Source organism: Trachymyrmex cornetzi, unplaced genomic scaffold, assembly GCF_001594075.2.
Source record: "Trachymyrmex cornetzi isolate Tcor2-1 unplaced genomic scaffold, Tcor1.1 scaffold39, whole genome shotgun sequence".
Lineage (NCBI taxonomy): Eukaryota > Metazoa > Arthropoda > Insecta > Hymenoptera > Formicidae > Trachymyrmex > Trachymyrmex cornetzi.
The window spans coordinates 613500-626261 of NW_017298640.1; the positions used below are offsets into that span (position 1 = coordinate 613500).

General features: G+C 36.6%; 1 protein-coding gene across 4 annotated transcripts in view; it reads right to left on the bottom strand.

Moving 5' to 3' along the window:
- LOC108763969 (extracellular serine/threonine protein CG31145) overlaps positions 1 to 12762 on the bottom strand; it is a 176366-nt gene that overhangs the window by 20815 nt on the left and 142789 nt on the right. For 2 of the 4 annotated variants that reach the window (XM_018511938.1, XM_018511935.1), the window contains exons 5-6: positions 10932 to 11236; positions 8549 to 8822 (exon numbers count right to left, since the gene is read on the bottom strand). In XM_018511938.1, the coding sequence (XP_018367440.1) occupies positions 8549 to 8822; positions 10932 to 11236 (579 nt within the window). Of the gene's footprint in view, positions 1 to 4561; positions 6528 to 8548; positions 8823 to 10931; positions 11237 to 12762 lie in introns of those variants that run through there. The other 2 variants (XM_018511937.1, XM_018511936.1) reach the window with 2 other exon arrangements.

A 12762-nucleotide genomic window follows, 5' to 3' on the forward strand; every position in this document is an offset into this window, starting at 1 on the left:
AAAGTATTAAGGTACAGTTATCAAAATGTGACCCTAAAAAATTAATCCGCATACACATTTGACGCTGCCGGAGTCACCATATTAAAAATAGCTCCTATCTTTAATCGTTCATAACATGGCTAAAAAGTAAGGCATTGAAATATAAAAAATGCATTTTATAGGGGATGCACAATACATTCATGACTCCTGATCGAAATTTCAAGATAACGTTAACCTTCTTTATTAAAAAATATCAAATATCGCAAAAAAGCTATTTTTTAAGTATTAAATCTCAATTATCTTGGAAATTCGACGTGCTAGAATTTTTTCGCTTGTGGCATTGTTTTTAGCATTCAAAAATCTATAAAAGACACGTAGTCCGGTCCAAAATAATTTTTTGCTGTAAACTAGTGTTATTTTTAATATATCGTAGACTCACTTTTGTGGCGGCTTTACAAGCCGCATAGGGGCACCTACAGAATGGTAATTCGGCGCACTGGCGTATGCGAGGCAACCCGTTGCCTGTTGTGCGTCAACTTTCTCGAGAATGCTTTGCGATGCCAGCTTTCTCGCAAGCGCTCACGGATAGAGATTCTCTAGGTAGAGATTGGCCAAAGCTCCAGCACGATGTTGTGAAACTGGAAATAACGTGATTTTGGAAATGCGCGTGCTTAGAGATCTTCTAGGGGCGCGCATTTCCCAAATCATGTCATTTCCGGTTTCACAACATTGTGCTGGGCTTTGGCCGATCTCTACTCGCGGACCGCGGAAGGTTAGTGCTGCAATACAGCCCTCAGGAGGCCGACGCGACGATCAAGCACCCGCATTTAAGATTCGCCCAGGGTGGATGGTAGCAGCCTCTATCTTAGGCGTCGTCTACAATACACGGAGTAAGAAGTAAGAGTAAGAAATTGACCAATCACAGTCGATTATTCTTCTCACATTCGACTGTGATTGGTCAATTTCTTACTCTTACTTCTTACTCCATGTATTGTAGACGGCCCTACAGATGACGGTAAACGCAGTGTTGCTAGTATGGCTGGTCTCTAGCTCAGTGTTACCAGGTACTGGCGAAGCAATTTCCCTGTTGGGATATGAAAATCTCTCTAGTTTTTCCTTTTTCTGTTTTTCCCAAAATTCTTGTTTTTCCAAATTTTCTGTTAATTTCATCTATTTCTCTTAAATTCACAAAATTTTTGTTTTTTTATAAATTTTATTAAAATAAAATCATAAATTATTTTTTTTATTAATATATCATAGTTTGGAATTATAATAAATATGAAACAATACATATAGATCTTTCTTACACGGCATTGGTAAAACCGTTTTATGAAACTGGTCAATGTAGCTGTTCCTCGGAAGAATAGAACGATTGTGATTGGCTAGTTTTATAAAACGGTTTTACCAATGCCGTATAAACGTAGTAATATACAGGAAAATATATAATAATAAGTACTATAAATTAATGATATATTTTTATTGTGCAATATTAGAAAAACGAGTTTTAAAGAAACAAATAATGCGTATGATTTTAACATAAGTCTAATATGGGATCTACAATTGAAGTCGTAGCGGTCGTCTTAAATCATAGAAAATTGACCAATCACAGTTGAATATGAGAAGTATAATCGACTCTGGTTGGTCAATTTTCTACTAAAGACACTATTACCGCTACGACTTCTATTGTGGACTTAGTATTAGAAATCAGATGTAAAATGTAACACTTACTGAAGTTGACAAAAAAGACAGGTCAATAAAAAATTTTTATCTCGTAGCCAACACCAGACTGCTCGACTTCGACACGGTGCGGAATAAAACTGCGGAATAGAGAATGCGTCATTGAAGCAAGCAATCAGCGCTATTCGGAATAGCGGCGAATAGTGCTGATTGGTTGCTTCTATGACGCATTCTCTATTCCGCAGCCTTATTCCGTACCATGTGATTTCACCCTGACGGCCGATCACCGAATTACCAACCGAAAACCGAGCATAAAACAAAATTTTCATTTACCGTGAAAGTTCCTTAAATTTTAACTTATTTTCACAAAAAATCCCTTTTTCCCTTTTTCAATTTTTTTCTTGTAATTCTCCCTAGATTTCGGGAAATTTTCTCGCACCTGGCAACACTGCTCTGGCTATTGCGTCGTGCTGCGTCTCCTCTGCCGCAAGGCGTGGCTGTTCCTTGGCCTCTGCTGGGCCTTGGTGATCCTCTGCTAGTTGATTGCCTCGCCGCCCCTGCGTTGAGGACCTGTGCTGGAGCACCTCCACTGGACTGCTGGACCTGGCCTCCGCTATCACTCTGCGATGCTGGGCTTCCACTGATAGCCAGCCGTGCTGCGCCTCTTCTACCGGTCGACACTCTTGCCGGTCTCGTGGTACGTCAACTTGGCAAGCTTCTGGATACACTGGGGTGTCTCTTGGAATCGTTTTGAGTAATTTGACTCCGCCTAGGCGGGCCTTATATCTCCCGCTGAGCAAATCTCTAACACGGGTTCGTGGTTGTCGCACCAGCTCCCTAGGGGCTAAGTCACAGTACTCGCGATTCGCGGTCTGCGAGCGCTCGTGAGAAAGTAGGTGTCGCAAGGCACTCGCGAGAAATAAAAATAAAAATTAAGTAAAGGGCGTATAAGAGTCAATAACACAGGCCTGCAAAATTGGAGGTGTTGAAAGTTGATTGGGATTTAACTATGTTTTCTTACGTAATTTTTCGCGCTGAATCCGAATCCGGCGGCAGAATTGCTCTATCACGTCAGGTTTTTGAGAAAAGTGAGGTTAAAGGTGTCAAAATTGACGTTTTTTGGCATATTTGTGATTTTTTTGCTAGCGAAGTAAATTTTTTTTCTACTTTCATTTACGCCATCTGAAAGTGTCAACATTTATCTTCAAAATATATTTTTTTTAACGCCGTACGTTTTTTTTCACCGAGATAATCTCTGTGTAGTCACACAAAGAAAAACATTTTTGACACAAAATATTTGTGTGATTACGCAGAGATTAACTATGTTTTCTTACGTAATTTTGGACGCTTTGAGACGGTCCAAAATGGATTTTGAAGGGGCTGTATAGTAGGAAATGATACCATCGATGGATTAGACGACAAAAATTTTATCAATTTTTAATTGAATTTCAAATATGGTTGAAAATGGCTTATTTGGCTGTTTTGGGATAAGATTTCTCGAAATCTCGACGTGATAGAGCAATTCTGCAGCCGGATTCGGATTCAGCGCGAAAAATTACGTAAGAAAACATAGTTAATCTCTGCGTAATCACACAAATATTTTGTGTCAAAAATGTTTTTCTTTGTGTGACTACACAGAGATTATCTCGGTGAAAAAAAACGTACGGCGTTAAAAAAAATATATTTTGAAGATAAATGTTGACACTTTCAGATGGCGTAAATGAAAGTAGAAAAAAAATTTACTTCGCTAGCAAAAAAATCACAAATATGCCAAAAAACGTCAATTTTGACACCTTTAACCTCACTTTTCTCAAAAACCTGACGTGATAGAGCAATTCTGCCGCCGGATTCGGATTCAGCGCGAAAAATTACGTAAGAAAACATAGTTAAATCCTAATCAACAAAACCATGCAGGCCTGTGTAATCAGTAGAACTTAAAAGTAAAATAAAACATATAATATAATTTCTCGATATCAATCCTTACAATATCTTAGTGGTATAACGTCTCGGTTGTCTAACAATTACATGTTTCGGCTTCTTGATCGAGCCATCTTCAGATTTACAAAATTTGTAGTCGTGAAACGTAGTAAACGAGTAAATAGAAAAACCATGATATGAATATTTCATAGACATTATACCGTTATTTTGAGACATTGTACCACCAAGATATTGTAAGAATTGATATCGAGAAATTATATTATATGTCTTTATTTTACTTTCAAGTTCTACTGATTATTGACTCTTATATGCCCTTTACTTAATTTTTATTTTTATTTGATAACAAGAGTCTTTATACATATTTATTATTTTTTACTCGCGAAAAAGTTGACGCGTGCCGTGCTCTGTTCTGCAGGCGCCTGTATATTGGGTTGCCTGTGGTACTGGCGCTTGCAGCCGCCACAGCGTACAATACCTGAAATCCCTGATGTCCCATCTTTGTCTTCGTCAAATAATTTCCTCTCATACTCATGTAACCTACAAATCTACGTCCATCATTGACTTCATCATGACTTCATCTTCCTTTTGCGTCGTTTATTCTGGCGTGTGCGATGATGTCTCTATCAATGATCATTGTGCTGTTCTTCGAGTAGATCGGCCGCCAAGACGCTCAAACGTTTACCTTGCACGAAATTTGCGTGCAGTTGATTTCTCCTTGCAGCAATCGACTGGTTCCAGATGCATTAGGAGTTACGCATCGATGCCAAAGTCATCTGTTTTGTTTCGTTGATAGTATCTATTTTCGATCGTTTGGCGCTCTGTTTACGTGATGCTACTCTCGATCGTCTGCTCCGTGAATGAAATCGGCTAATTTTTTTGAAGCGCCGTGCGTTGGTCAGATTCGGGTGGCACCCAGTTGGACACGAGCCACTCACAGCGCTTGAGACTACAAAGCTCCTAAGCACCGGTCGCTGTGATTGGTGGTGTCCAATCGAGACGTGGTCAATCGGGATCATCCCATCAGGCGGATCCGACTCGAGGCTGATTGGCAATGTTATCGCGAGCTTCGAAATTGCACCGCTTCCGCTATTTGTCGCGAAAAGAGATCATTCTTGACATCATCCCTCTCCTCTGGAATTCCGCGGCAATTTTGGCATAACCTTTTTCTTCTTGGCGTCAGGTCCTCTTCCTCCAATATTATCCCTTCTCATCTCCTTGATTCTTCCTAATTAATAATCATTTCATTGACTCTCTCATCCTCTCTTCCTTCCAACATCACTCTATTTATTTATTACCTCTAAAAAAAATTCCGATATATTTTCATTTGTTCCTATTACTGCTTCCGAACTCTTTGATATCTTTAAGCACATCAACCTCACCTCCGCGGGTCTGCAAGATCTCTTTGGACGCATGCTTTTTCTCTATCTCCCACAATCGATTCATTTCTTCATATACTCAATTACGCTCTAGTTTTCAATACGTTCTCTACATGTTGAAAGCTGTAGTCCTCCTTATCCCTAAGACTCGTAATCCCTCCTCTCCTTCTTCCTTTCGACCCATATCACTCACTCCCTTCCTCTCGAAACTCCTGGAGCGGATATGTTACATGCAGCTGAACTTATTTTTTAACTCTACAAATTGTATATCGAATTGCCAATCCGGCTGCCGGTATATGTACAGTACAACCACCGAGCTGCTGCACATATCTAACTCTGTACTCCGTGGGTCCGACTCTGGTCTTCTAACTTTCGTAGTTGCTTCAGATTTTTCTAAAGCGTTCAACACCTTTAACCATGAGTTTCTATTATTCAAATTCTACCACTATGGCTTCTCGCCCTCCGCTATCTCCTTCCTTCGTTCCTTCCTTGTAAAGCGTTCTCAAAGAATTTTGCTGTATACCCCGAAGCCTTCTTTCTCATTATCCCGCCTTCTAGAGTCCCTCAGGCTTCGATCTTTGTTCTCCTATTATTCACAATTCTTCATTGTCGATCTACTCTCTATTTCTATTACCTCTGTTTTAAACTTCTGTTTTACGCTGCTGATGTTTTTCTTTCTTCCTTCGATCCATTCGACTTTTAAACGGCTGCGGATACTTTTAATCACGATATAAAATATGTCGCTGAATGGGCCTCTGCTAACTCTTTTCATTTAAATCCATCCAAATCTAGCCTCTTAATTGCTAGTTTTGTTCCCTCGTTATATCATCCTTCTTCATTTGATATCTCTCTGAACTCGATCACAATTTCTCGTTCAGCCCCCATTAAAATTCTTGGAGTCCATTTTGACTTTTCCTGGATTTCTCCTTTCTGTACATACGTCTCTGTAAATGCCAAGTCGCTTTCTTTCGCGTCTTCGCCTACTATATTCCTTTCCTCATATCCTAAATTTTTTTCAAAAGCTCCTAGTCTCTCAATTTCTTATGGTGTCTTTGTATGATTACGCTGACGTGGTTTACATTCCTTCACTAATTCAAAAATTGTTAACCTGTATTCAACGCATCCAAAACTCTTGCCTACGTTTCTCATACAATGCCCGGAAATACGACTACCTATCCTCTTCTTTCAATAGTTCTGGTTGGTTAGATGTTCGTTAACGATTCATTCTCCACCTGTGTTGTCTTGTTTTCATATTCTTCCTACTAACATTCCTCCTTATTTCCCCAATCTTTTGCTCCTTAACTCCGAACTGCATTCTTCGGATACTCCCGCCACCGTTACTAAGATTCCTTAGCTTTTCCTCGCCACCGTTCACCTAAATTTCGCTTCGCTTTCTCCTATGTCGCTGTCAAATTTTTTAATTTATTGCCTGTCTCCATTCGATTTTCCTCCTTACTGTCCTCTTTTCGCTTAGCCATGTGTCGATTTCTTTGATTTGCTGGTCGTCATTTCTATAGTCGTATCATGTACACCAGTTCAAGTGCTGCCTCTTAGCTCCTCCAAAAAAAAAAAAAAATAAATAAATAAAAAATTGTATTGTGTTATGCGATTATATTCTTCATTATATTTTGTGTTATTTATGCGCCATTTATGTGTTATGCGCTTATTTTCATCTGAATCTTATTATTTTGCTAATTTAGTTTTAAATATTAAATATTATTAATTTTAACTGGCTCGTAGTCCTTGTGATTCACTTATATTTGATTTATTATTTTGTGTTATTTTTTGTATTAATTTTGCGGCATTTTTGCGTTATACAATTTATACAAATATAGAAATTTCATTATCAAGTCTAGTATCGTAGTAGCCTGTTATACTCTAGTAGGCGTTGTAGCAGCAGTTTTGCTTGTGCCTCACCATTTTGCGTACCTATAGTGTCTTAACTTTATTATTAATATCTGTTTTCTATTCTCAAACCGTAATTATTTATTTGTTATGCAAATAAATAAACAAATAAAAAATAAAAGTAAAATTTTTTTCTATGGGGATTCGCTTATATTTTTGTACACGTTTATGGTTTTCACACATTTTTAACTATATAACTTTACAAGTATCATAAAAATAAGTGTAGTAACAAGAAGAGGCTACACTCTGCTTTTGATCAAATTTGCAGCGATGTTAGAGGAGCTCACCAAGTGAAAGTTAAAGATACCAAAAATCTGGAAACAGTTTAATATCTCAGAAAGATAGTATGCGTTTTTGAGAAAAATGTTTTATTGTTAGACTAAAGTGGTAAGGTTTAATAAGATATATTTACTGGTTTTATTGGTTTGACCGGATGGCACCCAGTTGGATACGGCTCAATTGGACACGAGCCACTCACAGCGCTTGAGACTACAAAGCTCCTAAGCACCGGTCGCTGTGATTGGTGTCCAATCGAGACGTGGTCAATCGGAATCACCCCGGTTTGACCTTGGATAGCATCGTCAAGGTCAAGTCAAGGTTGACGATGTTGCCCAAAGTCAAACCAATAAAACCAGTAAATACATCTCATTAAACCCTACCACTTTTGTCTAAGACATTTTTCTCAAAAATGCATAATTTCCGAAATATTAAACTGTTTCCAGATTTTTGGCTTATTTTTAAATGCTCATTACTTGATTTCTAAGGCCCATTAGCGGGAGCAGCTTTATAGGTGTTCACTTGGTAGGCTCCTCTAACATCGCTGCCAGTTTAATCAAAATCACTGAAGAGCATAGCCTCTCCTTGTAAAAACGGGACGTAATTACACTATTATATTACAAGTGAACACTGCATAACTTAACATATCAAAAAATGACAACTACTTTTTAATATTGCAAAAATCTCTTGTAATGAATTGAGTGATATATTGCATAGTAAATTGCTTTAACTAATATTAATAATGTAATCTTCTTACGGACTCTCTCAAATTCAACAATAAAAAATCCAAAAAAAATCAGGGCAAATGAGAGCAATAACAAAATTCAAAATATAACTCCTTTCATGTCCAAGGAAAAATCACCATTAGATTTACAGATTTGACGTTGTAAAATCTCAAAACATAAAAGGAATTTGTCTCAACACTGGATAAAAAATTATGCTTTAAACGATTAAAATTTATTATTTACCATTAGAGAATGTCATGTTTTAATCGCTTAAGCATGATTTTTTGATCCAATGTTGAGACAAATTTCTTTTATGTTTTGGGATTTTACAACATCAAATCTGTAAATCTGATATTGATTTTTCCTTGGACGTGAAAGGAGTTATATTTTGAATTTTTTTATTGCTGAGGATGGCTACAAAGTGAGTCGAAACGTACTATGGTTTTTTTGGAATAAAGATTTAAGATTACATATTGCGTATTAATTACCACGCTGTCTCTCATTCGCCCTGGTTTTTTTTGGATTTTTTATTGTTTAACTTAATATTGCTCTCAGTATTTTGGTATTACAAAAAGAAATCAGCAATACTAGATGGTAACTGATTGGATGTTCAGTTAAACTACACAAATTTTTGCCAAAGTTATTCTAAAAATAATAAAAGATTTTACTTACCGGAGTAAAGTACTTAAAGTAATTTGTCTGATGACACAGCATTGTAAAAGAGGTGCTAAAATAGACATTTCATCATGGAAAGGTTTTCCAAAACCTCTTCCATGGTCCAGATGTAATGTAAAACTATCGTTTCCAAAAATTCTAAATGTCTCATAATGATGGCGATCCATGTTGCCTGTTAAAAAATCGAAGACTGCCATGTCCATAAGATCAAGCAATCGTCGACCTTCATTATACGGTGGAATTTCTTTTACCAGAGTGCAGTAATCGGAATCTGTAATTTTGAAAGAAAAATGTATAAATTAGGACTATATTTAAAACATATTTGACGCTCGTCATAATTTTCCTTCCCTAATAGTACAGGGATGTCCCGTCAACTAAACGGGATATTTTCAGGACATTCTGTTATAGTCCAGGGACATTCTGAGGATGTGGACTATCAAATGAGCGCCTCATTATGTCCTACATACATCATTAGGACATCCAAATCTGAAGTCCTAAAGATATCCATCCGTAATCTTTAGGACAATTAATTCTATTATTTCACATATAGCATAGGTCTTCAAGAGATGTCCTAAAGACATCCTAAGGACTAAGAACTATCGCAGAATATCTCGGATAAAGTGTGCTCAATTTGCAAGATTAAAATATTTTACAAAATACTATATTCAATAACTTCGTTGGTATAAAAAAAGTATAATACAATCATATCTTGCACTAAGTACATACGAAAACTCAGTACAAAAAATTATGACATGTCTAAGCTTACATAAACTTGGATATACAGAGATTATGACTAAATTTTAAATGAAAAAAATAATACCATCTAGTGGCAAACCTAGAATATTAGAAAATTTAAAAAATAGATTCCAATTACAATCGGACATTTTAGGACTTCAGATTTGGATGTCTTGTGGATGTATGTAGGAAATAATGAGAGGCGCTTATTTGATAGTCCTCAGGTGTTTAGGACATTTTTAGGCGCTTATTTATTAGGGTTAAGGACATTTAAAAATTTTGATTTTAGTACAATAATATCTCATATATGTTTCAGGATATTCAGGACGTATTCAGGATTTTTATCCTGAAGATGTCTTGTGCTGTTAAAGTTTATTTATATATTGCATACGTAACGTAGGTTACTAGTGTCACTTCAAAAAATTAGAGATTATTCGTCTCATGATCAATACTCAGTTTGCTGCTAGATCCTAATCAATAAGTTCTAACGTTATCTCTTGTGTTTTACTTGTGTTCTCGCTTACCGATTCTGTGTGTTCTCGCATTAATAATCGGAATCCGAACCGAGAGAATATAGATGATAAATCTTCAAGTTATCGCGTACGTAGCTTCCGCGAGTAAATGGACCGGACAAAACTACTAGCTTGTTCGTTGAGTGTTGAATGTGATTGGTTGGATCTATAAGTAACAATCAATCCGCATGTTCATTTGCTTGACGAGCAGGCTAGTCGCTTTATCTACATGAACGCGTTCAGTATTTCATGCGCGAGGCACGCAAGATTTTCGTGTGAGAATATCTGAAGATTTCTGCAGTTCGCGATAAGATTTCGGTGTGCGTTTAAGTGCACAGAAGATTTCTGTTTTGTTTGTGTCAAGATTTTCGATTCGCTCACGCACTGAAGATTTCTGTTTTCGTGTGCATCTAAATTCCAAAATCTGATAACATGCAAATAGCCATATCACTTGATCAATTAATTAATTTGATTGGTGAATAAACAGCCTAACGAATAATTTCGAAGTCGTTATTTAAGTCATTTCACCTTGGTATGCGAACCTTCTTAATAAGATTATACCAATACAACATTAAATATAGATAATGAAAAATAAAGAAGAAGAATATTCTTGAGGCTTCTACGGGTACTTTCTATATAAAGATTATGCGTTTTGCGGGTTTTCTCCGTGTCCAGATCCATTCTTGGAACGCCAACGTTTCGTGAACTTTGCAGTTCACTTCATCTGGGCGAAGAATAGCCTGATATTGAGCTGTTCCCATGATGGAAGAGATAACATGATGTGCTCAGTTTGCAAGCATTTCTCTCTAAATTTCCACCGTCTCTTTTTGTGGATGTCGCCGAATGTCGCATAAGATTCAAAGGCTGCCAACTGTGAAACGCGAAACATGGGGCGGTATTCACGAAATGTTGGCATTCCAAGAATGGATCTGGACACGGAGAAAACCCGCGAAATGCATAATCTTTATAAAGAAGAAGAATGCAAAAAAGGAATATTTACTTTGATTATAACAATTTTATTGCAGTAATAGTAATTGTAGTAATAGGAATAAAAAGAAAAAACCTTATATTTTTTTTAGAATTCAGTTTTTAGATTTCTAAGACATCTTTCTAAGAAAATAATTATGTCTTACCATGTTCCCATTGGGCCTTCTTCCGTTTATGATAACTTCTACGCCAAGGATGCCGCCAAGCCTTTCTGGCCGCAAAAGTTTTATCTGGTAAAAAGGCGGCGAAGCTACCCTCCAAAGTATCGGGATTGCCGCAAACAGCATGTGCTGTATCGCAATAATAACTACATTTGCCGTGGAAGCACAGGTTGCCGGCCGGACTCACGAAGAACGTTTTAAGCAGTTCACTGTCGGCAATCTGGTAAATTTCCGTTGTAACATTAAGAGTTCGACCATTTACCGGCATCGCCCTGCGAAATCCTAAAAGCCTGCGAGCCAAAAACAAAAGATTTACAAAAAAATTTTAGATTATTAAATTCGCGTTGAATTATAAAATTACCTACAAATTTCATTCCTCATAGAATTGCGTTACGCATACATATCCTTGTATTTGAATAGAGAATAAAAGATTGTATAATCAAATTGAAGGCAAAATTTGTAAATTTATTGTTGTTCTCACATGTATGGTCCTATAGATTTAAAATTGTTTATTTACGTCCTAAATGACCGTTATTTCTACATATGCCAATTATTGCGAAGAATATTATTAAGGCCTCAGTAGTCTAAAAGCTTAGGACGTTCACACGGAGTGCTAGAGATCTGGGTTCGACTACCGGCCGAGGTAATTTTTTTTGCAATAAAAATTAATTATTTATAAATTTTAATATGTCATTCAGCATTATTAAGGTCGTTCTAAGATGCGTAAGAGATTCGAATTGTTAAATTGCTAGTCAATTTAACTGGTGATATAATTATATTACGGTAGTTCAGTGGAGTTTGTGTTTCAAGACTGGAAAATTATTTTGGTGCGCAAATACTACGTAGTATATAAATTCACACAGAATTATACAAGCATTTAAGATCCAGCTAGATCATTAAAGGCATTCATTTCCTATTGGTTGCGTTCTCACATGTACGGTCCTATAAATTTAATATTGTTTGTTAATTTATTTCTTTAGGGAAGAGAAAAATGGACACAATTTAGATATTATTTAAGATGAATGATTCGAAGTACTATCCCATCGCAGTTTTTTTTTCAATAATTAACAATACTTGTTATAAAAAGACATAGGGTAACTCCGGTATATACGCCGCACCTAACAAAAACTTAATTTATTAAAATAATATAATAAAGGATTACGAACTACTTTAGATCTTAGGGGGTTCCTAAATCAATTAATTTGATCGAGGTCGATAGTACAGACTTTTTAATTCCAAATTCGATAATAGTGACATCTTGGATTTATTTCTGACATTATAGGTATTATATATCGTTCTGTCTTATTACTGAAACGCATACATCTGTCCTTATCTAACATAACCAGCACCATCTATCGCAAGACTGCGCAACTACTGCTACATGGAATTTCGGCTCTGTTGACATTCCCAGTCTTCGCAAAACATCCATATACACGTATTTCTACACAGTGAAAATATTTTTCTTCTAGACCTTTAATCTTAGTTCTACCAACTCGGTATCGTTAGTTCCAGTAATGTGACCTCAGTTGCACGCTTGTTGTGTGATAGCGAGTTAACCTAATAACTCTACTGTTTTTTCGCTTAAGGGGATGCTAAACCGATTACCCAACTCAATCAAGGTCGATAGTACAGACTTTTTTAATTCCAAATTCGATAATAATGGTGACATCTTTGATTTAGTTTTTACATTATATTATATAATATATATCATTCTGTCTTACTTAAACGCATACATCTGTTCTTATCTAACATATGCCAGCACCATCTATCGCAAGACCGCACAACTACTGCTACACGGAATTTCGGCTCTGTTGAC